The sequence below is a fragment of the Python bivittatus genome, unplaced genomic scaffold, assembly GCF_059951505.1.
Source record: "Python bivittatus isolate LINGU-HERP-01145 unplaced genomic scaffold, Pbiv_v1 ctg000180_np1212, whole genome shotgun sequence".
Taxonomy (NCBI): Eukaryota; Metazoa; Chordata; class Lepidosauria; order Squamata; family Pythonidae; genus Python; species Python bivittatus.
The window spans coordinates 7,363,835-7,390,314 of NW_028277047.1; the positions used below are offsets into that span (position 1 = coordinate 7,363,835).

Below are 26,480 nucleotides of genomic sequence, written 5' to 3' on the forward strand. Positions count from 1 at the left end.
TATAAGCACAGGGTTTGAGTGCACCCTCTTCATCTTTTTGAAGTAACACAGCCCCAATTGCTACGTCTGAGGCATCGGCCTGTATTATAAAAGGCTTGTCAGGGTCTGGGTGTTTCAAAATTGGCTCTGCCTAAGTATAATTAGTAATTAAAACATATAAAGCAATCGAAGAATCTGGTTTGTGTAGATCCTGACACATAGTCCATATGGAGACTGTCTGGTTGCTGCTGCTGCAAATCAACCATGCAGAACCCCCTCGGAAAGCAGTCATGGGTGTCATACATTCTTCACTTGTTCAGCAACACTGCAAGTTATTTATTTCTTACCCTCACCCAGCACTCTGTCATGGGTTAGTTTAGATTTGTAGCCAAAAATTTAACACGGTAATTTTTTAGGTCTTTAGATCTGCTTTATCTTACTTGTTCATTTCTCAGCCCGGATCTAGCCTGCAACTACAGGCATCGTCGTCATCATCATCATACTGCCTGACTCCCACCAACTCTGAGCAGTTCACAAGTAAAAAAGCATTAAAAACCCGTAAAACAATACAATAATAATCAAGAGTAAAAGAATCAAAGATGGCAAAAACTGGACAAGAATAAAAAACCAACCCATACAACCCAAAGCAGGCTTCAGTCGTGCTCACCAAGGCCTGGGTGAAGAGCCAGATCTTCAAGTCCCTTCAAAACACCAGCAGGGTGGGGGCCATTCGGATCTCGGGGGAACCTCATTCCAGAGGGCAGGCACTGTGGCAGAGAAGGTACATTTCCAGGGTCCCAATAGATGACATTGTCTTAATCGAAAGAACCCAGAATGCACCAGGTTGAATTGAACGCACCAGGAGATAGGTGGTCCTCAAGTAACCAGGCCCGATAGCATGTAGGGCTTTATAGATAATGAATTACACCTGGAAGCAAACTGTCAACCAGCACAGCTCATAAAGCAGGCATGTTATATTCTGGACCAGTTGAAGCTTCCAAGTTGTCTTCAAGGGCAGCCCCATGTAGGACATATTGCAGTAGTCAAGCCGTGAGGTAACCGTGATATGAGTGACCGTCTGAAGGGCCTCAGTTACACACGCTCCCAAGTTCAGCTCATGGTCCCTCACTCACGCGCACACAACCTGCTGAGGCACATAGATCATGTAAGCCCCCCTTGTTTTCTACTTGGGTTTTCCAGATAGAGGCAGCTAGACACAGCCCTGGTCAACAGCTGGGAAATAATTAGGAACACACACAAATCCCTTTCAACCGAGCACTGAAGTTTTAGTGGTTACAATGTACGTTTGCCTTTTCTCGCTGACACACACACTCTTGTCCCCACATACCCATGTCCTCAACTAGGCTGTCAGGCACTAGCTAGAGGGATGGAAGCTGCCAAGGCTGGATCCAGGATGGTTCAAAGAGTGGGTGGGCTTCAGGCCCCCTTTTATCCCCAAAAGTCTTTGTTGATTCACAAGTCGGATTCCTGTCAATGGGATTTTCCATGTGCTCAGCACCCAGCCTCCTTTGTTTGCTTCTGGTGACATTTCTCTGATCCTTAAAGACTTACTTGCTTCTTATCTACCTCCCTGAAGGAATCTTTCTGATAAAATTGCTGCCTTTTATCCTCTCTGCTTATGTGCCTGCTTCATCTTTAGCTTATGGCAGCTTTAGCCTAGTCTCACACCTGATCTAGGAAAGTGCACAACTGATGTACTACATGAAGCTGTGCAAAGGCCTTCCTGGCCACACTTGCTCACAGGAGCTGTAAATCCAGGAAGACCCCTAGACTGCAACACTCTTGAATAGGGAAATATAACCTGTTCCAGGGTTAAAGATAGAACATTTCCAGATCTGGATGGCCTGAACATCCATAGCCACTTGGTCTTGATTGAATGGAATTGGAGATGGTTCCTCCTCATCCAAACCTGCACAGCCTCCAGGCATTGGGACAGAACCTTGACAGCCTCACTTGCCTGGCGTCAAAAAATATAATTGGACATTATCAGCATGCTGATGGTGCCGAGTTCCAAACCAGTAGATGACCTCACCCAGCAGTTTCATGTAGATGTTGAATAAGAGGAGAGAGTAGAACCCTGCAGCACCCCACAAAAGGGGGGCTTAGGGGACAATCTCTCCCAACAGACAGCAACTGAACCTGGCCCTGGAGAAAGCAAGAGAACCACCAAAAAATGGTGCCCCCTATCCCCAGCCCACAGAGCCAGCTCAGAAGGATACCATGGTGATAGTATCAAAAACTGGTGAGAGATCAAGGAGTACAAGAATCAATGCACCAGCTCTGTCCTGGCTCCACCACAGATCATCTACAGTGAAGCATGTCATACTTCACTGACTTGCATGCAGATATGAAACTATTTATTACAAACCCACATAATTTGCAAATCAGCCTACACAAATTTGAGGACAAAAATATTATTTTAAAATAAACTATATATTTTTTGTTCAAGGAGCTATTACATTTGCTGAGAACACTGGTTCGGTGTAGTGGTTAAAGACACTGGGCTAGAAAGAGACCATAAGTTCTCATCCTACCTTAGGTACAAAACCAGTCACTCACTCTCAGCCCTAGGAAGTAGGCAAGTGCAAACCACTTCTAAAAATGTTGCCAAGAAAACTGCATGGGCTTGTCCATATAGTTGCCAGGGTCAAGACTAACTCAAAGGCGTGTGTGCGCACACGCACAAACACACACAAGATTTGCAAAAGGGTTACTCTTAAAGTGAAGGAATGTGTAGAGTAACTTTTAGCCACCAGAGGGAAAACTTCATGCTCGAAAGAACAGACCCATTCATGTGGGCAGATGCAGCTTGAAGGTTGGTGTTGAGGAAGGGCCAAGTCTCTTTTTTCTTAGCTCCACGGATAGAACCATTACCTCTACTTTTCAGAGTCAAAAGCCAAATGCATTTTCTCATTTGTAGCAAGAAAAAAAAAGAGTGTGATAAAAGCTGTCATTAGGATGAAGTTCTTGTGCAGCCCAACTGCTGAATGCTACCACTCTAGACTCTTAGGTCACAAACCGATTTTGCAGACAGGATATCACTTGGTGCCTGATGTTCTTGCAGCCCAATGGCCATGTCTTATCACAAAGAGCGGATGAGATCCCAACATTACTGACGAGCATTAATGACAATGCTTCACTTCTTAACAGTGGAAGAAACAAGAGAAAGAACTATTCCCAAACCCTGTTTATTACACAAAGCTATACATTACAAATAAAGTACTGAACACACAACATATGGTGAAAGACAAGCAGCATATGGAAGTATTTTAGGTAACACTGCGCTGATAATCTGGAGATTATCAGTAATTATAGAAGAAAACAGAAGAAAAGGAGTATGCTCAGAAAAATCAGCACCAGAAGGAGGTACAGTATTCATATTTGAGTCAAGCAAAAGCTGGGACCTATTCAGACGGTCTCTGGAGAGATTCCAGCAAGAGAAATAACCCAAATGTGGTAACCTACAGGTGAAACTCGAAAAATTAGAATATTGTGCAAATGTTCATTTATGTCAGTAAGGCAACTCAAAAGGTGAAACCAATATATGAGATAGATGCATTACATGCAAAGCGAGATATGTCAAGCCTTACTTTGGTATAATTGTGATGATTATGGTGTACAGCTTATGAAAATCCCAAATTCACAATTTCAGAAAATTAGAATATTACATGACATCAATAACACAAGGATTGGAAATAGAATAATATCGGACCTCTGCAAAGTATAAGCATGCATATGTACTCAGTACTTGGTTTGGGCCCCTTTTGCAGCAATGACTGCCGCAATGTGGCGTGGCATGGATGCTATCAGCCTGTGGCACTGCTGAGGTGTTATGGAAGACCAGGATGCTTCAATAGCGGCGTTCAGCTCCGCTGCATTGTTCAGTCTCATGTCCCTCATCTTTCTCTTGGCAATGCCCCATAGATTCTCTATGGGGTTCAGGTCAGGCGAGTTTGCTGGCCAATCAAGCACAGTAATCCCATGGTCACTGAACCAGGTTTTGGTACTTTTGGCAGTGTGGGCAGGGGCCAAGTCCTGCTGGAAAATGAAGTCAGCATCCCCATAAAGCTCGTCTGTGGAAGGAAGCATGAAGTGCTCCAAAATCTCCTGGTAGATGGCTGCGTTGACCCTGGACTTAATGAAGCACAGTGGACCAACACCAGCAGATGACATGGCTCCCCAAATCAACAGAGACTGTGGAAACTTCACACTGGACTTCAAGCATCGTGCATTGTGTGTCTCTCCATTCTTCCTCCAGACTCTGGGTCCTTGGTTCCCAAATGAGATGCAAAAGTTGCTCTTATCAGAAAAGAGGACTTTGGACCACTGGGCAACAGACCAGTTCTTTTTTTCTGTAGCCCAGGTAAGATGCTTCTGACGTTGTGTGTTGTTCAGGAGTGGCTTGACAAGAGGACATTTGAAGCCCATGTCCAGGATCCGTCTGTGTGTGGTGGCTCTTGATGCACTAACTCCAGCCTCAGTCAGCCTTTTCCTGACAATCCTCTCCAGGCTGCGGTCATCCCTGCTGCTTGTGCACCTTTTTCTACCACACTTTTCCTTTCCACATAACCTTCTATTGATGTGCTTTGATACAGCACTTTGGGAACATCCAACTTCTTTTGCAATTACCTTTTGGGGCTTTCCCTCCTTATGGAGGGTGTCAATGATGGTTTTCTGCACAACTGTCAGGTCAGCAGTCTTTCCCATCCTTGTGATTCCTACTGAACCAGCCTGAGAGACCATTTAAAGGCTCAGGAACCCTTTGCAGGTGTTATGGATTCATTAGCTGATTAGAGTGGGACACTTTGAGCCTAGAATATTGAACCTTTTCACACTATTCTAATTTTCTGAGATTGTGAATTTGGGGTTTTCATAAGCTGTACACCATAATCATCACAATTATACCAAAGTAAGGCTTGGCATATCTCGCTTTGCATGTAATGCATCTATCTCATATATTGGTTTCACCTTTTGAGTTGCCTTACTGACATAAATGAACATTTGCACGATATTCTAATTTTTCGAGTTTCACCTGTATTTCTAGTAAGAAGTAGTGGGTTAAACTAGTGTGAACAATATAGGAGACATTCATATACATACTCTTCTTCAAATGGTTTAGTTATAAGCTAACTTTATAAATGCTTTAAACAATATTGTGTAAACAGCTATGTATAAAATATATAAATATATATAAAAGAGAATATTGTTTGATTATTTCATGTATACAAATGACAAGGCATTGAAGACACGAAGACCAAAGAATGCTTTCTTGAGCCCAGTCTTGACCAGCTACTGTTTCCATCAATCAATCAAACCAAATCTTTATTACAGTCACAGACCAGCATAGACCACCTGTCTCTTGCAAATTCTTTCATTTTCCTTAAGAGGGCATGAGGTTTTTGATGAAGAGATCTCTAATGCCAAGCTTTTGTACCTGATTAGGGCTTAGTTTGTTTATACACTACAAAAACGGCAAAGAACCAAACTAACCTGGCATGCAAGAGACCAAAATTCCCTAATGTTTCCAGGATTTACTTTCCTTTGAAAGTAAATCCTGAACACAACAATAATGTAAAATTAAGTTGTGGTTAACAGTTTGAAATACATAAAGGCCACCTTAGCACAGGTGGTAGTCACAAAACAATATACAATTCCATAAATCAGCTTTCCAGCAAGTTGTTTTTAATATGTACTGACCTATATCTTGTCTAATTCAAAGCATTCTACCTACAGTCAGGTCCAGAAATATTGGGACATCGACACAATTCTAACATCTTTGGCTCTATACACCACCACAATGGATTTGGAATGAAACAAACACAATGTGCGTTAGCTGCAGACTGCCAGCTTTAATTTGAGGGTATGTACATCCAACTCAGGTGAATGGTGTAGGAATTACAACAGTTTGCATATGTGCCTCCCACTTGGTAAGGGACCAAAAGTAATGGGACAATTGGCTTCTCAGCTGTTCATGGCCAGGTGTGTGATATCCCCTCAGTACCCCAATTACAATGTGCAGATAAAAGGCCCAGAGTTCATTTCAAGTGTGCTATTTGCATGTGGAATCCGTTGCTGTCAACTCTCAAGATGAGATCCAAAGAGCTGTCACTATCAGTGAAGCAAGCCATCATTAGGCTGAAGAAATAAAGCAAACCCATCAGAGAGATAGCAAGAACATTAGGCGTGGCCAAAACAACTGTTTGGAACATTCTCAAAAAGAAAGAACGCACCGGTGAGCTCAGCAACACCAAAAGACCTGGGAGACAACGGAAAACAACTGTGGTGGATGACCGAAGAATTCGTTCCCTGGTGAAGAAAACACCCTTCACAACAGTTGGCCAGATCAAGAACACTCTCCAGGAGGTAGGTGTATGTGTGTCAAAGTCAACAATCAAAAGAAGACATCACCAGAGTGAATACAGAGGGTTCACCACAAGATGTAAACCATTGGTGAGCCTCAAAAACAGGAAGGCCAGATTAGAGTTTGCCAAACGACATCTAAAAAAGCCTTCACAGTTCTGGAACAACATCCTATGGACAGATGAGACCAAGATCAACTTGTACCAGAGTGATGGGAAGAGTATGGAGAAGGAAAGGAACTGCTCATGATCCTAAGCATACCACCTCATCAGTGAAGCATGGTGGTGGTAGTGTCATGGCGTGGGCATGTATGGCTGCCAATGGAACTGGTTCTCTTGTATTTATTGATGATGTGACTGCTGACAAAAGCAGCAGGATGAATTCTGCAGTGTTTCGGGCAATATTATCTGCTCACATTCAGCCAAATGCTGCAGAACTCATTGGACGGCGCTTCACAGTACAGATGGACAATGACCCAAAGCATACTGCAAAAGCAACCAAAGAGTTTTTGAAGGGACAGAAGTGGAATGTTATGCAATGGCCAAGTCAATCACCTGACCTGAATCCCATTGAGCATCCATTTCACTTGCTGAAGACAAAACTGAAGGGAAAATGCCCCAAGAACAAGCAGGAACTGAAGACAGTTGCAGTAGAGGCCTGGCAGAGCATCACCAGGGATGAAACCCAGCGTCTGGTGATGTCTATGCGTTCCAGACTTCAGGCTGTGATTGACTGCAACGGATTTGCAACCAAGTATTAAAAAGGGAAAGTTTGATGTATGATTATTATTCTGTCCCATTACTTTTGGTCCCTTAACAAGTGGGAGGTACATATGCAAACTGTTGTAATTCCTACACCGTTCACCTGAGTTGGATGTACCTACCCTCAAATTAAAGCTGACAGTCTGCAGTTAACGCACATTGTGTTTGTTTCATTCCAAATCCATTGTGGTGGTGTATAGAGCCAAAGATGTTAGAATTGTGTTGATGTCCCAATATTTCTGGACCTGACTGTATATTTCATGAAGTACTAAGTAAGTCATTTCTATATGTTCACAAGTAATATCCAAGGCTACAGAAATGCATCCTCTACCACCCTTCCTCCCCTTGCTCCTGCTACCATCCCTAAACTCCAATTGCAAGGAAAAGTATACATATATGCAAAAGAAGTTGTCTATTTTATCTCATCTGTTTGGCTCTCAGGGCCTAAATAGCAACAGCACATTGTAAGGTGCTTTGAATTGGGCCAGACATGCACCCTACACACACTGGTGCCTCTTAGAGGAGCTGTGTAGTTTCCTGAACTCATGTAACAACTGTGTAATCTCAGGAAACTCTGTGTTTCAGCTGTGGAGGCACTATGCCAAATCTGATGCACCTTTTCAACTTCACATCAGAGGCACAGCAAGTCCCTATACTTGGGAATCAACAAACAAGTGTGAAAATTACAGAAATTGACTTCATCTCATCCCCCCAGCCACCAACTGTTTTAATGTGTAATATCAAACTCAAGGTTCAAGAGATCTCTTATGAAATAATTTCAGTGTGTAAAGCCTGCAGCCCTCCTAAATCAAGAAATGTAAAGGTAAAATATATCTGATATTCCACCATCATTCAAAAACAACCTAAACACTACAATCCTACAATTGTGCTTTTAGATACAAGTATTTGTCCTATAAGCAATCCTATGTAAAGTTTGGAGCTATTAACTACTTATTATTTTCTTTACACCATTTTAAGAACCTAGCCAATGTATGCAAGACATCATGCTACGTATTTAGCTCTGATTACAAGCTCCCAGTTCTGTGTTCACAATCAATTAACTGGTTAGAGTTCATCCCTATTTCATTTAGAATTATTCACAGATCCCTGGAATCACACCACTGTTATTCTAAGCCATTGTTAGTGTTAGGCAGAATCTATGCTACTTTAGGCACCCAAGAAAAAGGCTAAATTAAGGCTATAATCCTATATCAACTTACTTGAGGGAAAACCACACAAGATACCCACCTAAACTCAGAAATTTAAGTATATTGAAATGAATCTTTAGTTGGCTTCTTTGAGTCAGCAAGACACATTTTCCTGCCAAGAAAGGGGGTATTGTTGTCATCACCAAATGCATATCTTGAAAGAACCTATTACAATTAACTATCTCCTATATCCCTTAGTAATCTTAAAAGCCAAAGGATAAAACTCTCCAAAGTTTAGTTATATGATAATTATTTCTACTGCCAGGAAAATTCATTTAAAACATTTCAAGTCTTATAGTTTGATCCAGATTCCCACTGAATATAAGCCATCAATGAATTAACTGGATGGGTTGCATAATGCAGATAAGGCAAAGAAGGAAGCAAATGCCTTATGCATGAGGACACGCCTTTACTTAGGATCCCTCAAGTAACTCTGTAACTTTAGGGATCCTCGTGGAATTTTGCAGCAAGACAAGCAGATTAATATGGCATTTAAAAAACAGCATTATTTAGCTAAAACAGAAACGGTGGTTGGACAATAATTGAAAGAGGGTATTTTAAGGGCTGTGCTTCTAGGTGATAAGGGGAGATGGTGTATATCAAACTACTTAAACTGCAGGTACGTATATCAATGCATTATACCCTAACAGCAAAAACCGGCATTTTCCTGGCAATGCTACTTTTCTACTTAATACTGCTGACTGTACAGTACCTGGATAGAATCAAGACTTGAGTAAAAGTCTATTTATCCAAAAAAGTTACATTATAAGTGTGCGCTACAAGAAGTTATTTAGCAGAGAGAAAAAGATAATCAAGGAAGTCCAAGTATAAAACTATATGGATTTTTAAACATTTTTTTTAAAATATGCAACTGGCCCCCTGTTCTTAGAAAACGAAGCATCTGTGCATACTCTTCAGTGACACAGTTCAGGTGATTAGAATTGAAGCTAAGTTCTGAACAAGCTCAGCATTTTTCAAAATGTTTAAATTCAGGTCTTTCTTCTCTAATTGGAAGATACCTTATACTTAAAACCAAAATGTAAGGCAATTAAGATTATCACCGCCAAATCCCACACTAAAGTCTCCTAAACACAAGCATTATGTTGCACAATGAAATTAGGAAAATCTGGTGGAATGTTGGGCTTCTTCATATTTGTAACAATTCTTTCGACTCCTTTAGCAAACTGTTGTGGGAATTGAGAGTAGGGAAAGGAAAGAGAAAGAACTATGTGGTTCCTAGCAGTTGGAAGAATGTATGTTCCCTAACTGGCCAGCTGCCAACATCAGAATATCTTTCTTCTCCTTGTGAAATCTCAGCTCCTTCCCAGCTAGCCGAGCTTCATCCAGTTCACGCTCTGTTGAGGCCAGCTCCCTGGAAAGGGCCCCTGGGATGTTTTGTTCCCGATTAACCCAGTCCGTTGCCATCTGGTTCCGTATGTCATCATCCAGAGCACGATGAGAATAGTGGGCCAGCACTTCCTAGTGGGGGAGGAAAAAGGGGAGAGAATATGCAGATGAATGGTGAAAAGAAGTTCTTCCAAATACCAGAACCAGCAAAGAAGATTCTCTTCAGCCAGATATACCGTTTCATGCCATAAACTGCCCTTCAAATAAGTCCTACAAAGTTATGGAACAGTAAATGACTGATGTAGACATGACTAGGTTCCTGGTAAAGGAACTGGAGCAACGGTATACAAAGAAGAGAAGGAAAAGTAGTACCTGGGCAATCACTTCTTGTTGATGTACTCAGAAGCTAGTGTTGCTATCCTCAACCTTTATTTCAATCAAGGGCGGAAAAGTGGAACTAGTCCAAGCTCAGATCTAGTTCTCTGCTTATCCTAGCAAGCTGGCCTAAATCAAACGACAGTAAAAGTGCAGTTTCCTGATTTCACTCATTTCTCCAAGCCATAGGAAACCCTCATTCATTGCCTTTTTTCTACACAAACCAAAGCAGCTTCCCATGCTGCTTTAAAATAGAGGGAGAACTTGCAGCCCTCCAAGTGGTACTGAGTTCCAGCAGCTTCAGGAAGCAAGCCAATAGCAAAGATGCTCAGCAATACCTGAAGGCATTTTGGCTTCTCTCCACTGCCAGCTATATGCACAAAGACTGGATTGTTAGTATGCAGATCCTTTAAACAAGCCTACCTGTCGTGAACACTGCCTCTCTCGCATGGCTTTAAGGCTGCCATTCCAATGTAGCAGCTGGAAAACTGTCATCAGCTCCTGCCAAAGGAAAGCAGGCCAATTTTGAGCATTGTTATCAGCAGGCAAAATGCATAACTAGAAGTGCACACAGCCACTTTCATCCCCTACTATTGTTCAGTTTCAGAATATCCCACAACATAACTTGCCCTTCAGCTTGTTAACATAAAAACTACTGGGTGTAGCTCAGGCTTGAACTGTGGAGTCCTCGGGGTTCTCTGAGCTTGGTTGTTTTCTTGCAAACGTTTCATTACCCAGCTAGGTAACATCTTCAGTACTAAAATGGGATGGGGTTTGCTCTCTATATACTGTGGCCTGCATTGCCAGTGCTGGTGGGGGTAGGGGTTTTGTTTCACTCCTCTGGGAGTTCCTTGATTAGCATATGTTTGCTGCTTGATTGTGTGCCTGGTGGTAACCTTTGCTTATCTGGGTGATGATTGCTGGTGAGGCGGATCTTCTGGTCTTTTGTCTCATTTGAATAGTATGTAGATGCCATTTATCTCTATGTGTCTGTTAATTGCTGCCTTGTCTGAATACCAGGCTTCCAAGAATTCTCTTGCATATTTGGATTTAGCTTGGTCTAAAATGCTGAGAGTTTCCCAGTTAAAACTATGGTTGAGTCTGTCCATGTGTTGTTAGATTAAGGAATTTTCATCATGTCTTCTGACTGCTAGTTGGTGCTCGTGGATGCGCTCTGCTAGTCTTCTGCCTGTCTGTCCTACGTAGTGTTTGTTACAGTCCTTACACTGTATGTTGTAGATGACTCCTGTTTTTTCTTCTTGTACTACTGGGTCTTTTGGTTTACTTAGGATATTTTGGAGTGATTTTGTTGGTTTGTGTGCTACAGAGATACCATGCGGTTGTAATAGTCTGCTGGTGGTTTCTGAGATGTTTCTGATGTATGGCAGCATGATCCTTTTCATAGCTTGTGTAGGTTGTGTTGTAGTAGGTTGAGTGGTCAGGCACTTTTTGGTAAAATTACGTGGATATCCATTTTGTTGGAAGATGTTGTATAGGTGGTCTTTTTCTTTTTTCTGCTGGTTTAATGTGTCTACAGAAACTAGACAACCTAATCAAGAGAACCCTCAACGACCTAACTAAGAAAGGCCAGATCACAAAGGAAGAACAGTGGTGGATGAAAAGCAGTGGACCCATCCTCCCATGCTTCTATGGATGACCAAAAATACACAAGCCTGACATACCGCTCCGACCAATTGTATCTTTACCAGGGACTCCAACATACAACATAGCGAAAGAAGTGACAAAAAAGCTTGGACACCTCACAGAAAACAGTGAATATTCTAACAACTCCTCACTACAGTGCATCCAGAAAATCAAAGACGTACACATAGAGGAAGATGAAATTATGGTCTTCTTTGATGTCACAGCACTCTTTACATCCATAAACCCAGAACTAGCTAAAGAATTCATATCAGCAGTACTACACAACACACTCAACTTAACCAAATACACCCAGATCGAAATACCAAGAGTCATGGACCTCATCAACCTCTGCCTCACCACCTACTTTCAGTTTGATGGACAAATATACCAACAAATCAGAGGCACACCCATGGGATCACTACTCTCAGGACTCACAGCAGAGAGTAGTGCAATGCCTAGAAACTATAGCCCTTCCACACATACAACCTAAAATATGGATCCAGTATGTAGATGACATCTTTGTTATAATAAAAAAGGAACAACTAGAGAAGACACATGAAACCATTAACAACATCTTCAAAGGAATAAAATTCACCAGAGAGGAAGAAAACAACAACATGCTACCCTTCCTGGATATCCTCATCAGCAGAGGAAAGAACAGGAAACTAGAAACCCAAGTTTATCGGAAGACAACCCACACTAATCAAGTACTCCATTACCAAAGTAACAACCCAATCTCCCACAAGAGGAGCTGTGTGAGAACAGCGAGCACAAACGCATTGCAGCAACCCAGAACAGCAGAAAAAGGAAAAAGACCACCTATACAACATCTTCCAACAAAATGGATATCCACGTAATTTTACCAAAAAGTGCGTGACCACTCAACCTACTCAACCTACTGTAGCCTACACAAGCTATGAAAAGGATCATGCTGCCATACATCAGAAACGTCTCAGAAACCACCAGCAGACTATTACAACCGCATGGTATCTCTGTTTCATTACCAACTAGGTAATGTGTTTCATAAGATGTTTCATTACCAACAAGGTAACATCATCAGGGCTAATGACTGTGGGGTTTGCTCCCTGTTTATATATAGTGGCTTGCCCTTCCAGTGTTGGTGGGGGTATGGGGTGCAAGTTGGTGTTGGTGGGGGTGCAAGCAAACAACCAAGCTCAGAGAGCACTAAGGACTCCACAGTTCAACCCTGAGCTACATATATTCCCTTCTATACAGAAGCAGCATTGGGGTCTGCAGGTTCTTGCTGCTGTTGCCAAAACGATGAAAAAAGTTTAATGCTGTTGCCTCACACATTCCACATTTTTGGACATACAGTAGTACTTAAAAGGTTTTGAATTTTCAATATTTCTGCATAAATATGACTTAAAATATTATCTGTTTTCCACACAAGTCCTAAAACTAGATATAGAGAACCCAATTAAACAATTGAGTCAAAACATTATACTTGTTTTATTATATTTATATTTCAAATTTGTCACTGCCCATCTCACTGTGGAGTGACTCTGGGCAATTTACAGTAAAAATAGAAAAAAACATTAATTAAAATAGATAAATATTAATTAGTTAATTAAAATATACTAAAAACAAACTTCCTTTATAATACTTCCAAGAGGCAGATGTTAATTAGGTGTTAATAAACTCAGGGAGCATCGTCAAGGCGCCAGCCATCCCCAGGATCGATTGTATCTTTCCTCACCCCACACAAGTTGGCAGAGCCAAGTTTTCAATTCCCTCCGAAAAATTGGGAGGGTAGGGGCCGGCCTCACCTCTGGGGGGAGAGTATTCCACAGGGCGGGGTCAACGGCAGAGAAGGTTCTCCTCCTAGGACCCGCCAGTTCACATTCTCTCACTGATGGGATCCGCAACATGCCTTCTCTGCTGAACCAGGTGGGATGGGTCGATGTAATGGGGGTGAAACGGTCCCTCAGGTAACCTGGACCCATGCCATGTAGGGCTTTAAAGGTGAGAACCAACACCTTGAATTGGACCCGGAAGCAAACTGGCACCCAATGCAGCTCCTGCAGCAAAGCTGTTACATGTGCCATCCTTGGGGCACCCAAGATTGCCCACGCAGCCACATTTTGAACCAGCTGTAGCTTCCCTTTAAGGGTAGCCCAATGTAGAGCACATTGCAATAGTCTAAACGAGAGATGACCAGGGCATGAGTGACAGACTGGAAGGACTCCTAATCCAGGAAGGGGTGTAACTAGCGCACAACACAAAGTTGCCCAAAGGCCCTCCTGGCCACGATTGCCACCTGCTCCTTCAGCAGGAGTTGTGAGTCCAGGAGGACCCCCAGATTACGCACCGGGTCTGTCTGGGGCAGTGCAACCCCATTGAGAACCAAAGATGGTAAACCCCCAGATACAGAGGAGCCTCCAATCCACAGCCACTTACCAGGGTTCAGCTGAAGCCTGTTGTTTCCCATCCAGACCCCTACAGCCTCCAGACACTGTGAAAGAGTGGTCACAGCATCACTCAAATCACCCGGGATGGAGATGTATAATTGGGTATCATCTGCGTATTGATACCTCATCCCATGGTGGCGGATGATCTCACCCAGTGGTTTCATGTAGATGTTAAAAAGGAGCAGTGAGAGTACTGAACCCTGAGGTAGCCCACAACAGAGGGGCTGTGGGCCGGACCTCTCACTCCCTATCAACACCGATTGGGACCGACCTTGGAGGAAGGAAGTGAACCAGCACAAAACTGTGCCGCCCACTCCCAACGTCCTAAGTCGATTCAAAAGAATACCATGGTTGATGGTATCAAAGGCCACTGAGAGGTCAAGAAGAGCAAGGATGGATGCGCTACCCCCATCCCACTCCCACCAGAGATCATCCATGTTCATTTATTTATTGAGGGAAATGATCCAAAGCTACATATTTCTGTGTGGCAAAAGTATGTGAACCTCTAGGATTATCATTCATTTGAAGGGGAAATTAGAGTCAGGTGTTTCAGTCAATGGGGTGATAATCAGAGGTGAATATGGGAGGTCCTGCCTTATTTAAAGAACCAAATTCTGGGTATTCACTATCAAAGTCTGATCTTCACAACACAGGTATGTGGAAGTGCATCAGGGCTTGAACCAAGGAGATTTCTAAGGACCTCTGAAGAGCAGTTGTTGACGCTCACAAGGCTGGAAAAGGTTACAAAACTACATTTTCCTCAATAAAGACATGAACAAGTATAATGTTTTTGACTCATTTGTTTAATCGGGCTCTCTTTATCTAGTTTTAGGTCATATTTATGCAGAAATATTGAAAATTCAAAAGCATTCACAAACTTTTAAGCATCACTGAACATACAGCATCACAATGCAAGTATGAAAAAGGCAGGACCTGTGTCATTGCTTTTGTCAGGCCCTACTGATTCCCCCTCCTGCAGACATTTGTTCCAAAGCCAACTGGACAAAACTAAAGTAGATTTCATTTTGTTTACATTTAAATGGAGAAAGAGAGAGGCGGTATAAAAATATAAGAATAATATTAAGAATAATAATAAACAGCAGAGGGACAAAAGATTAGCTCCTAATTTATTTATTTTTAGATTTTTTTATCCCGCCTTTATTATTTTTATAAATAACTCAAGGCAGTGAACATACCTAATACTCCTTCCTCCTATTTTCCCCACAGCAACCTTGTGAGGTGGGTTGGGCTGAGAGAGAGGGACTGGCCCAAAGCCACCCAGCCGGCTTTCATGCCTAAGGTGGGAGTAGAACTCACCATCTCCTGCTTTCTAGCCTGATGCCTTAACCACTAGACCAAGCCGGCTCTTATCAACAATTAACAATTAACAATTGTTGATAAGAAAGACAAAAAAGTCTGGATAGTGGACATTGCAGTACCTGGAGAAAGCAGAATAGAAGAGAAAGAACTGGATAAAATCACAAAATACAAAGACCTGCAAACAGAAATAGAATGACTGTGGCCAAAAAAAAAAAAAAAAGATAGTACCAATAGTAATAGGCAGTTGGGTGCAATCCCAAAACATCTGGGGCACCACTTGAACACCATTGGCATAGACAAATTCACCATCAGTCAATTGCAAAAGGCAGCTTTACTTGGAACAGCTTATGTCCTGCGACGATGCCTTTAACACCATCAAACAACAGCATCTGCCCATCGCAGGTCCTTGGGAAGGACTCAATAGGTGGATAAAATGCTAAGTCCAGTCTAAACAACTGGCTGACTGTGCAAGCAACAACAATAATAAATATGGTACTGAGCAGATAACGCCCTTTCTGCTATACAATGTATATAAAACCAACAATTTTAAAAGAGCAACTTAAATCCAATAATCACAAATGTACATTCACACTTTAATAGCCTGGGGCCAAATTACATTCTTTTTTTTTTAATAATATTTTATTGAAGTTTTAAAGTTACAAAGTTAAAAGTTAGAAATGAAAAAGAAAATTGAAAATACAAATTATAAAGAAAGGGAAAAGAAAAAGTGAGATAAAGTAAAAGAAAAAGAAAAAAGATATGAAAAATAGATAACTTCCAATCTATCTCTGGTCTTAGGAATAATAAGACTATCATAAGTGCTAGTTTTTAATACATTAAGTAGGAGTAATTCTTTGTCAAAACATATCCCATTACATTTATAATCTAATCTTCAAATCCCCATGTAAGCTTCACCCCACCTGCATTTTGCAAATAGTCCATCAATGGTTTCCATTCTTTTTTTTTTTAATGTTAGTAGAAGTTAATTTCTTTTTTTTTTTAATAAAATTTTTTATTTTTTACAACAAACACAAAACATACATAAACAAACAAGAACATAGAAAAGCATAAAAAAAAATCTTCCATTTTATACCGTGTGTCAACCAGTTACCAACTCGGTGCCCCTTTCATAATCTTAAATTCTCATATAATCTATTCAAAATATACTTGTGTACTTATCAATTAACAATTATTAATCATTCATAGCTAGTCTATAGAATCATTTATTACAAGAAATTTTAACTTTCAATAGGATTAGTAGTACATTTTCATCTATCGATTATATGTGTATATATATAATAATTAATATCAAATTTCTATTGTAAAATTTCCTAATCCATTACATTACTATATTTTCTCATCCAATCATTAATAAAACAAATCCCATGTCATATAAAATTACTTATCTTCTTACTCTAATTTCAAATCTCAATTTAACTCATCTCTGCACATTCCATAATTTTCAATAACTTCCTCCTGCATAGGTACTTTTTCATTCTTCCAATTCTTAAAAGTTACAGTTCTAACCACTATCAAAACATACTTAATTCTTCACTACATGTTTCAACAAAAATGTCTCTAGTTTAAAATCTATATGTTACTATATCCAACCATGTATAAATTTTAGTCTAATCTCTTAAAACATTTACAATCAAATACAATTTTTAACTATATATCTCAGATTTATACTTTATTCCAGCACTTGCATAATTTTAAGTTCACCCTTTTCATTCAATATCCCAAAACATCTAGCTGTTTATTCCTTTTTCTATATTATTGGATAAGAGAAAGCAATAATAAATGTCCTTTCAAACATTCTGCTTTTTGAAGCTTCTGTCAGTTCCATCATTGTTGTATTCCCCTCGTTTTTCTTTAGGCATCTGGAGTAGTTTCTTTCAATATTGTTTTACTTCTTCTTTTTATGCATTCTCTTAGTACAATTTTCCATTATAATCTTGTATAATCTTTTTCTCACCCTCAGTGCCAAGAACAAGTCTGTCCCTCTTCATTTATCAGTTGATTAACCCTTTTAATTCTCAGTTTATAAGCCTCAAAATAATTCTGTTTAATGTTTCTGATTTCTTGTGCTATTTCTTCCTTTTCCATTGATCCCGTTTTATGTTTAATTAAGTCCATTTTAGCTTTAATATCTTTTTTTCTTTTTTTTGCGGGAATTTCTGCAGCTCTTCTTCCAGTTTTTTATAGTCATCCTTGATAGTTTAAAAATCTTTTTCTGCATTGTGTTTCTCGTAGTCTATTATCTTGTATAAACCTTCATTGAGTCAAAGGATTCTTTATCTTTGTTCTTGCCAAAAGAAAGAGAAAAAAAAGGAAAAGGAAAAAAAAAAAAGAAGAGGAGGGGAAAGGCTAGGTCTCTTTAAAAATCCAACTGGGGGGGGAATAGAGAGCAAAGCAGAGCTTCTAGCAGAAAGAAGAGCTACTGCCACTAATCAAGGCTCTTGTGACTAACTCAAACTTTCCATCTTGATATTTTCAAAGTCGCTTTCAACTCCACTTTCTTGTTTATAGTTATTCGGATGGCACCTGTATAAACATGCACATCCCACTATCTTTTTAGAAAGCCCAAGGTCCTTGAGAATACGTCACAATGAGAGAAAAAAAAGAAAAAACACTATATCAAGCCTCTAGATGGCAGTGCAACTTTCTTTCATTTACTTTCTCTTAACTCCACTTTCCCCATTTCAAAATCAAAAAATATAAATTTCTTATAACAATAAAGAAATCTTAGTCAAAAAAGAGGCTTAAGATAAAGAGTTATTGAGTATTGAAAAGAAAAAGCCGGTCCAGTTAAAAATATATTTTTTTAAAAGAAAAACATCTTGCCGATTCCACTAAAAAGGGAAAGTTAAAAAGAAAAGATTTCCCCCCCCCTTTTTTTTATAAGGCTCAATCTCGCCGCTTGATCCACTTTTCTTCACTTTTAAAAATCTCTTTAAGTTACTTAAGGTGTTCTCTAAGAATAGTTAAATAGTAAAAGTCCATCTCACCCGGTTGACACCCCTCTCTTTCTTCTTCCTTTGGAGGTGTCCCGGCTTTCGCAGCCATTTTTGGCTGCCTCTCCTCCGCCGGCTTCAAGAGCTTCTCCCGGGATCAATCTGGGACTTGCGGCGTCCCTGAGATCCGTGGGACGCGCCCTTTGCGATCGCCATCTCTACGGGATGGCTTAGGTCCATCGGGACCGTCCGGGGGGGGAGATATCGACTGCAATCCTGGGAGCCCAGGATCGCCCGCCGTATTGCCGCGACGCCAGCTCCGCCCTCTCCAATGGTTTCCATTCTTTAAGGTAATAGTTATTTGAGTTTTCTTTTAATAAGCAAGTCAGTTTATCGTTTTCTGCCATTTCCATCAGTTTCCAAATTACATTCTCAAGGGAACTTTGATCCATGGTGAGAACATTTTACATAAAGAGTACTGGGAAATGTATTGTCGAAGGCTTTCACAGCCGGCATACGATGGCTGGTGTGGGTCTTCCGGGCTGTGTGGCCGTGGTCTTGAAGTTTTGTTTCCTAACGTTTCGCCAGCACCTGTGACCGGCATCTTCAGAGTGCAGAGTGCAGGAGCACAGACAGGAGCAGTTCTCTCTGTGCCCAGCAGAGAGAACTGCTCCTGTCTGTGCTCCTGCACTCTGAAGATGCCGGTCACAGGTGCTGGCAAAACGTTAGGAAACAAAACTTCAAGAACACGGCCACACAGCCCGAAGACCCACACCAGCCAAAGTACTGGGAAAGCCTGTCCCCAGTTCCTAACTAGCAATCTCTATAAAGGATGTTTTTGTCCTGGCTCCACATAGCTTTTAGGAGTATCACCACTGCAACACTCCCAAAGGCCAAGAAAAGATGGTCCATTCCTCCTCTAAAGAGAGTAGTATAGCTAGTAGTATACGTTTAATAGTACAATACAAATCCAATAACACAAATCCAATAGTCCTGGATTTGTCACGTACAGAGCTCGTCAGAAACCAGCAGATTTTCAGTTTACCATCAAATGAATGCAACATGTCACAAACATTACCTCCTTAGGCATTTATTATAAAAGCATTGCACAGGCTTTTATCTTAGGATATCTGATGATTTTTCAGAGTCCTGAGCTGGTCAACAAATCATGTATGAAGAAGAAAAACAATCCTGCATTTCTTTGCTAATTTGTCTACCTCCCCCTGCATACTTTGCATTTCCTCTTATTAAACAGTTACTCATAATTAAGCAAATAGATCAGGTATTAGCAGCAAAAGGCTGGATTGCATAATCAAATTAAGAAGAATACCTGGAACTCTAACATGGACTTCCCTTTGTTGGACTCCAACATGAAGCGGAAAGCACCAATGCCTGTGCTTGGGTTATCTGCTTCCTCTCTGTTGCCCTGTCGAAAAGGCAAACATATAAGGGGATTAGAGTATAAGGATCCGCTTTTTTTTACACAAGAAGGATTCCTACTTCAGGAAGAGTTTTCACAGAGCTGAGACAGTAAGGTTTATGCATGTTAGCAATATGAATATATGAATATTCCATAGCGCTGCGCACAGCATTTTAAATGTCAACTACTCTGATTTGAAATGCCCCTTTCCAAGCACATAGCAGGCTGTTTGGATCATTTTGGAAGTGTTTGAAACTCAAAAACAGCTTTTTCAAGTTTGAAAACCAATGACAATGATCAAAACAGGATGCTTTGTATACAAAATGGTTCAAATTTATTTTGAACCCCTCTTCATGATACAGGACAGTTCTCAGTTCAAAAATATCACAAATGCACCATGTAACAGATCTCTTCTGATGTAGTACCTCCAACTAAATGCCTTTAAAAATCAGAAATCAAAGGAGCAAAATGGATACTAAACTTAAATGCAATTCTGAAGCTGGCTTTCTAATTTATCAAGATTTCTCTCATTTCAAGAAATAACTAACCCCAGTCGGGTCTAATAGTCCTGAAAAGGACTTCACTGAGAAACTCACATCAGTGTCTCTTTGAAACGTTAATAACTAATGTATTGTCAAAGGCTTTCACGGCCGGCATACGATGGCTGGTGTGGGTCTTCCGGGCTGTGTGGCTGTGTTCTTGAAGTTTTGTTTCCTAACGTTTCGCCAGCACCTGTGACCGGCATCTTCAGAGTGCAGGAGCACAGACAGGAGCACCCTGGACACAGAGAGAACTGCTCCTGTCTGTGCTCCTGCACTCTGAAGATGCCGGTCACAGGTGCTGGCGAAACGTTAGGAAACAAAACTTCAAGACCACGGCCACACAGCCCGGAAGACCCACACCAGCCATCGTTAATAACTAAGTCTTTGAGAAACATCTGCTTGATATCCTAAGCAAACTCTTTGTACCATAAACTTGATTATCCATAATGACAACAATCACATATTTGTAAATCTATTTATCGGATTCTTTATACTGTATAAGAAAAAAATAATTTATGCCTGATTACTGCCAAGCAATGGGGGTTCTTTTGGGAAAGCATCAAACAATGCAGTTAGAACCCACCCAATGCTTTCTTCTAAGCACTTGTTTAAGTAGAGTGTATAGTGGTGTCATGATCTCTATTTTTCACATAATTACCAAGTTCAAAAACTGCACTAAGCTACAGTTTAGTAAATAAGTCACAATGGCTGAGTCCACACAACACACTACAATATGCTAGAAATAAAAGAACCATATTATAGCTTAACCCAAGGCACAGTCAAGTTTAGATAAGTAAAACAAGTTGTAGAGAGCCAGTTTGGTGGAGTGGTTAAGGGACCAGGCTAGAAACTGGGAGACTGTGAGCTCTAGTCACACCTTAGGCATGAAGCCAGCTGGAGGACTTTGGTCCAGTCCCTCTCTCAGCCCTAGGAGGGAGGAAGCCAGGGAAAACCACTTCTAAAAATCTTGCCAATACACAAAGAATGTTGTCAGACTTCCAAACAAAAGATATTGAAAGCACCGAGGGTAAATACACAGACTTGTAACTGAGAGAAGTGCACAGCAATGGTTAAGCTACTTATTTTCATTACACACCCAGAGCTGTTTAGAGGCCTTACCAATAAAGGATTCCAGATGGATTCCTACAGACTCATGAATTTTTCCAACAATTATTCCCCCACCGATTACAGCCACAGGACTTTCAAAAGCACTTACATTGAAAGATGCCAAAGCCTCCAAGACACTTTTCTCAATAAATTCATCTGTGATCCTCCGGGACGGATGCTCATTGAAGACTGAATTCATCAGTGCAATTTTTGCAGCGCTTCTCCTGGCCTCAGCTTTTGTTGGGCAAAACTGAAGTGGGGTTAGAGAAGAATACAAGGCAGATTTAAGAACAGAAACGATACGGATACGTTGACAAATCTCATCATTTCAAGTGGTCCCCACCCTAAAATTTAATTACGTTGCAACTGGCACTATGGAACTGCTGTTCTTTGATATGCTGCAACTCTCAGAAAGGTTTCAAAGCTCAGTCCCCTGGAAAGAAAGACCGCTCAGGATGTTAAAGTCAGCACATGTCATTTGCAGAAAGAAATGCCACAGCTGTGTTTGCCAATACAATTAATTTGTTTAAAACCAAAGTCTAACTACTTGAGTCTAAATCCCAATGCTCTTTCTAAGTGGGCAGGTGTTCAGATACTAGTCTATTTTGGATGCCTGCTTCAAATCCCACAAACTGAACTTTAATTCAGCCAAAAATACCTGCTGCTCTCGGCTCTAAGTGTTAAGCCTCTGACCTGGAATAGCCGGGGAGGTTTACTGAAGCTTATTGCTGACATGATGATGTTAATGGTGCCACACACTTGAATTTTTCACATTTACAGTACAGTGCGTGACTATGTCTGACAGCTAGTCTTTTCATTAAAAGAATGGCTGTCCAAAACTAAGGATCTTTTCATCAATTCCACCTGATTACGATTCCATAAATAAGACAATCAATAACTGCAACTTCTAGCCAAGACAGTCTAACCTGAAAACTGCCGAAACAGCTCCCCCCTGGTAACGTGACATAGCAAATGTAAGGAGGACTATTGGATGGGACCATTTCATAAACCACCAGGGCACCATTTTTCAGATCAGCACCACGTGATTGCTTCATCTGCCAGAATTCCTGAAGCGCTTCGACAACATTGACTGAAAATAGAAAAGGAGAGTCTGTAAGAATATTAACAATTATTTATACACACAGCCGCAGTTGGGGGCCAAGCCTAAAGCTTTCCTGATCACTGCTGCCATCTGGGAATCCAGAAAGCTACTACTGTACGGTAACTAGTTTTTAAAGGGCAACACTGACTTGTCTTAGAAAAGCTGTGTGTTTAATCCTAGATCTGCCTTCTAGCTAAAACAGTACTTCTTTCTTGTGTCAATCCAGTCTCAATTTGGTCACCAACATCTGGTCTTTCACTCTTCTGAGTAGCTAGTTTAGAACCTTCATTGCTCAAAAACAAAATTCATTGCTGGGAGCCATCAACATAGCAATGGCTCTAATCCTACACTCCCAGCAAATTCTCCAGATAATTTCATTCAAAGTTTGAAATTTAAAGAGAGAAAAGTAATGTACAATTCTGGGAAATCCCATATATCATTAGCAGAGGAACTCAGTGGTTATCCTTCAATATCATACTCTGAGACTCATCCTTCAGAAAGCAGTAAAACAAAAAACAGTGCCCTCCCACCAATCCTTGACAGACAGTCAAGAAAGAAATATGTTTAGTGAGTATTAAAAGCCACTGAGAGGGCCAGGAGAACTTCCTGTCCAAATCATACATGATCCACCCAGGCAACCAAGGAAATCTCATCCAAAAATCAGATCTTAAACACTGCACTGTCCTATAAAATGTGCATTTTGATTCTAAACATGACCTAGTAAATAGTAAATCCCCATTAAACAAAATCCATCACACACAACATGCTACCTCAGCAGATTCAGCACTTACTTGCTCACCCAGAGTGAATAAATTATTTTCTGTAAACTGTAAAGCTACAGTTTATGAACAAGGAGGTCCCCAGAGCCTGGCATCTTCTCATCCACATACTGACAGAACAAGTGATGCACATCCTTCTGAAAACTGAAGATTTACATGTTTCTTTATACTGTCAGGTCAGCTTATTCATTTATTTGGTATGAGTATCCAAAAGTAGACCAATTTCTATTACATCTCAATTATTTTCTGTGTTAAATTATGAAATAGACCAAAACAAAAATAAGTCTCAGGAGGAAAATATCTCGTTTTTTCAATTTTTGATAGACCTTTCTTCACATATTATTCTATTCTGATATATGTTCTCAGATATAAAATAGTAAAAGAAATTCCATTGTCTTGCTACGTACAAGACAATGTATATTTCCCCAAATGTAACATTTTTCATGCACAATCATGTATATTGTTGAGTCAAGTACAACAAACGCTATGGCCTTCATGCATTATTGCCTTGTATGCCATGATGGGGTTCTATGTAATAAATCATACTATTTTGGCATAAAAGAAATCTGTGGAGGACAAACATACACAGAACCAGTGGTAGCACAACACTGTGCAGAGCTAGGATTATACACAATGAAAATTCCAATCCATTCCTTCCCACTTTGCTTCCAAGGTTGCAAGAATTTGACCATTAAAATGAGGATAGAATAAAGACAACTGCTCCAACCCATTCTCTATATAAAAATCATTTTTATTAAGAAACTAAAATCTTCAGAAATGATTATGAATACATTTATCTGCAATGAGGCAACTACTGTTCATGTGACTTTAAAAAGCAGCCAAAATGGCCCTGCTTAGCCAAAATATGGGCATGAAAGAACTATTCTCAAACCAAAGTTCTGTGCCCATATGTTGCCCCCTTTGTATAGCAAATGGCTGTATCTGCAAAAGCAGCATGAGGTAAGGCAGTGAGTAGTTTTACTAAGCAGTCACACTTGCCTGAAATTAATGTTCCTCCCCAAACTAGAAAATTAGCATCGCAGCATCCTAATTTTAATTACAAGCATTTTATTACACACATTATCCATAATGTTAAAAAGTCCTTCCTTCAATAAAGACAGCTCACTATCACAACGTAGCATGTACATTTCTGAGCTCTTTTGAATTCTTCCTGACTCTTCGTCGGGTATTACCATTTTGCCTGATGCACAGTTCTGGGGAATCTGAAAGTGAGCTCACGTGGGCTTAAGAATAAAACAGAGCATATTTATATGTTCTGCAAGTTTATATAATATTCATAATGATCATAGAACAATAGATTTGGAAAAAACAGATTGAGCACAGAAATATAAATAAAAGCATCTCCAACAAATGCTGCTTATAGGCATCTGCTGAAAAAGAGTTCACTTCATGCCTAGGTAAATGATTTCACTGGATTCCTCTTATATGAGGAATCTCCTAATGCTAAAGATCATTCAATCTGGAATCACCCCTTCTATTTTGGGATCTGTTATCTGCCTTGGTCTGGCTCCACTTGCAGCATTGTGTCCAGTTCTGGACACTGCAGTCTAAAGACATCCACAAACTGGAGTGAGTTCAGAGGAGGGCTACAAAGACGGTGAGGGGATTGAAAACCAGATCATATAAGGAACTAGATACGTATAACCTGCAGAAGAGAAAACTAAGGTGAGATACAATAGCAGTTTTCAGATATCCAAACAGTTGTCACACAGAGAAAGTAGTGGATTTATTCTCTAGTTCTGCCAGCCTGACAAAACCAAACATTCAAACTACAGGAAAGAAAATTCAGGGAAGATATTAGGAGGAACTTTTTGATGGTAAAAATTGTCAATGAGTGGAATAACTGCCCCGTGAAGTAATTTGTTCTCTTTCACTGTAGATATTCAGAGGCTGGAGTGCTATTGATGTGAAATGCTTTAGCACAAAGGTGTCAAACATGCAGCCCACAACACTCCCAAGTGTAGCTTGAGCTAGATTACAGGTAGTCCTCACTTACTGACCGCAAATGGGAACAGCAACTCCATCACTAAGCAACGTGGTTGTAAAGTGAAACATCACGTGACCACGCCTGATTTATGGCATTAGTTCCAGCTGTAGTCATTAAGTGAATCACCTGCAGTTAAGCTTGATATCGTGTGACCATGACTTGTGACTTCCTGCCAGCTTCCCCATTGATTTTGCTTGTTGGAACCTGGCTCCAAAGATTGCAAATGACAATCACATAACCATGGGACGCTATAACTGTCGTAAATGCATGCCGGATGCCAAGCATCCAAATCACAAACACGTGACCATGGGGATACTGCAGTAGCCGCAACTTTGAGGAAATCTTTTTCAACACCGTAACTTCAAACAGCTGCTGAACAAGCAGGCTGTGAGGACTACCTGTAAAATGCAACTGGATAATATTTAAGAAAATAAAATAAAAATACAACAAAACATAGATACTATTACGTTTTAAAACCAAATGATAATAAATTTAGTCATCAATCATCAAAACTCCAGGCTCATGACTCTTTTTTTTTCTTCTTTCATTATTGTATCAAATTCTGGAAGGGAGGGAAGGAGGGAGGTTGAATGCTTACAAAATATTGACTGCAGTTACCACTGACTAGTAGGTTTACATTCTGCAAGCACATATGTCTGGTGCAGTGGTTAAGGTACCAGATTAGAAACCAAGAGATAGTGAGTTCTAGTCCTGCCATGGCCATGAAGCCACCTTGGTGATCTTGGGGCAATCACTTTTCTCACCTCTAGGAAGAAAGAACTGCCAAGTAAAGTGCAGGGGGCAATTGCCAGGAGTCCAAAATAAGCTGAATGCACAATTTTAAAGTATGTAACATATGGTTATATTTTCTAGTTTCTATACTTTAATTAAGAAATACGTAAATATTTTAACATGTCACTATTACATGTATTTGCAATCTACTCATATTTTTGTACTGTGGTACACAAATTTGTACTTGGTTTGGGAAAAGCCACACAAAACATTTTTTTTACCCACACGTGTGATATCAGAAATTAGAGGGAACATTGCAGGGAAGTAATAAGCAGGAGTAGGAGGTGTGGAAGTGATTTGTGTGATAATTTGGTGGTAGGACAGGTGGAAGC

At 40.4% G+C, this 26,480-nt stretch overlaps 1 protein-coding gene across 1 annotated transcript in view; it reads right to left on the minus strand.

Annotated features, from left to right (window-relative positions):
- Nucleotides 1-7,293: 7,293 nt before the first annotated feature.
- The window catches only part of LIX1L (limb and CNS expressed 1 like), a 28,113-nt gene continuing 8,926 nt past the window's right edge, over nucleotides 7,294-26,480 (minus strand). The window contains exons 2-6 of the mRNA XM_088137514.1: nucleotides 22,394-22,557; nucleotides 21,577-21,717; nucleotides 19,729-19,824; nucleotides 10,475-10,552; nucleotides 7,294-9,808 (exon numbers count right to left, since the gene is read on the minus strand). Coding sequence (XP_087993640.1) covers nucleotides 9,566-9,808; nucleotides 10,475-10,552; nucleotides 19,729-19,824; nucleotides 21,577-21,717; nucleotides 22,394-22,557 — 722 coding nt within the window. The 3' untranslated portion in view covers nucleotides 7,294-9,565. The remainder of the gene's footprint in view (nucleotides 9,809-10,474; nucleotides 10,553-19,728; nucleotides 19,825-21,576; nucleotides 21,718-22,393; nucleotides 22,558-26,480) is intronic.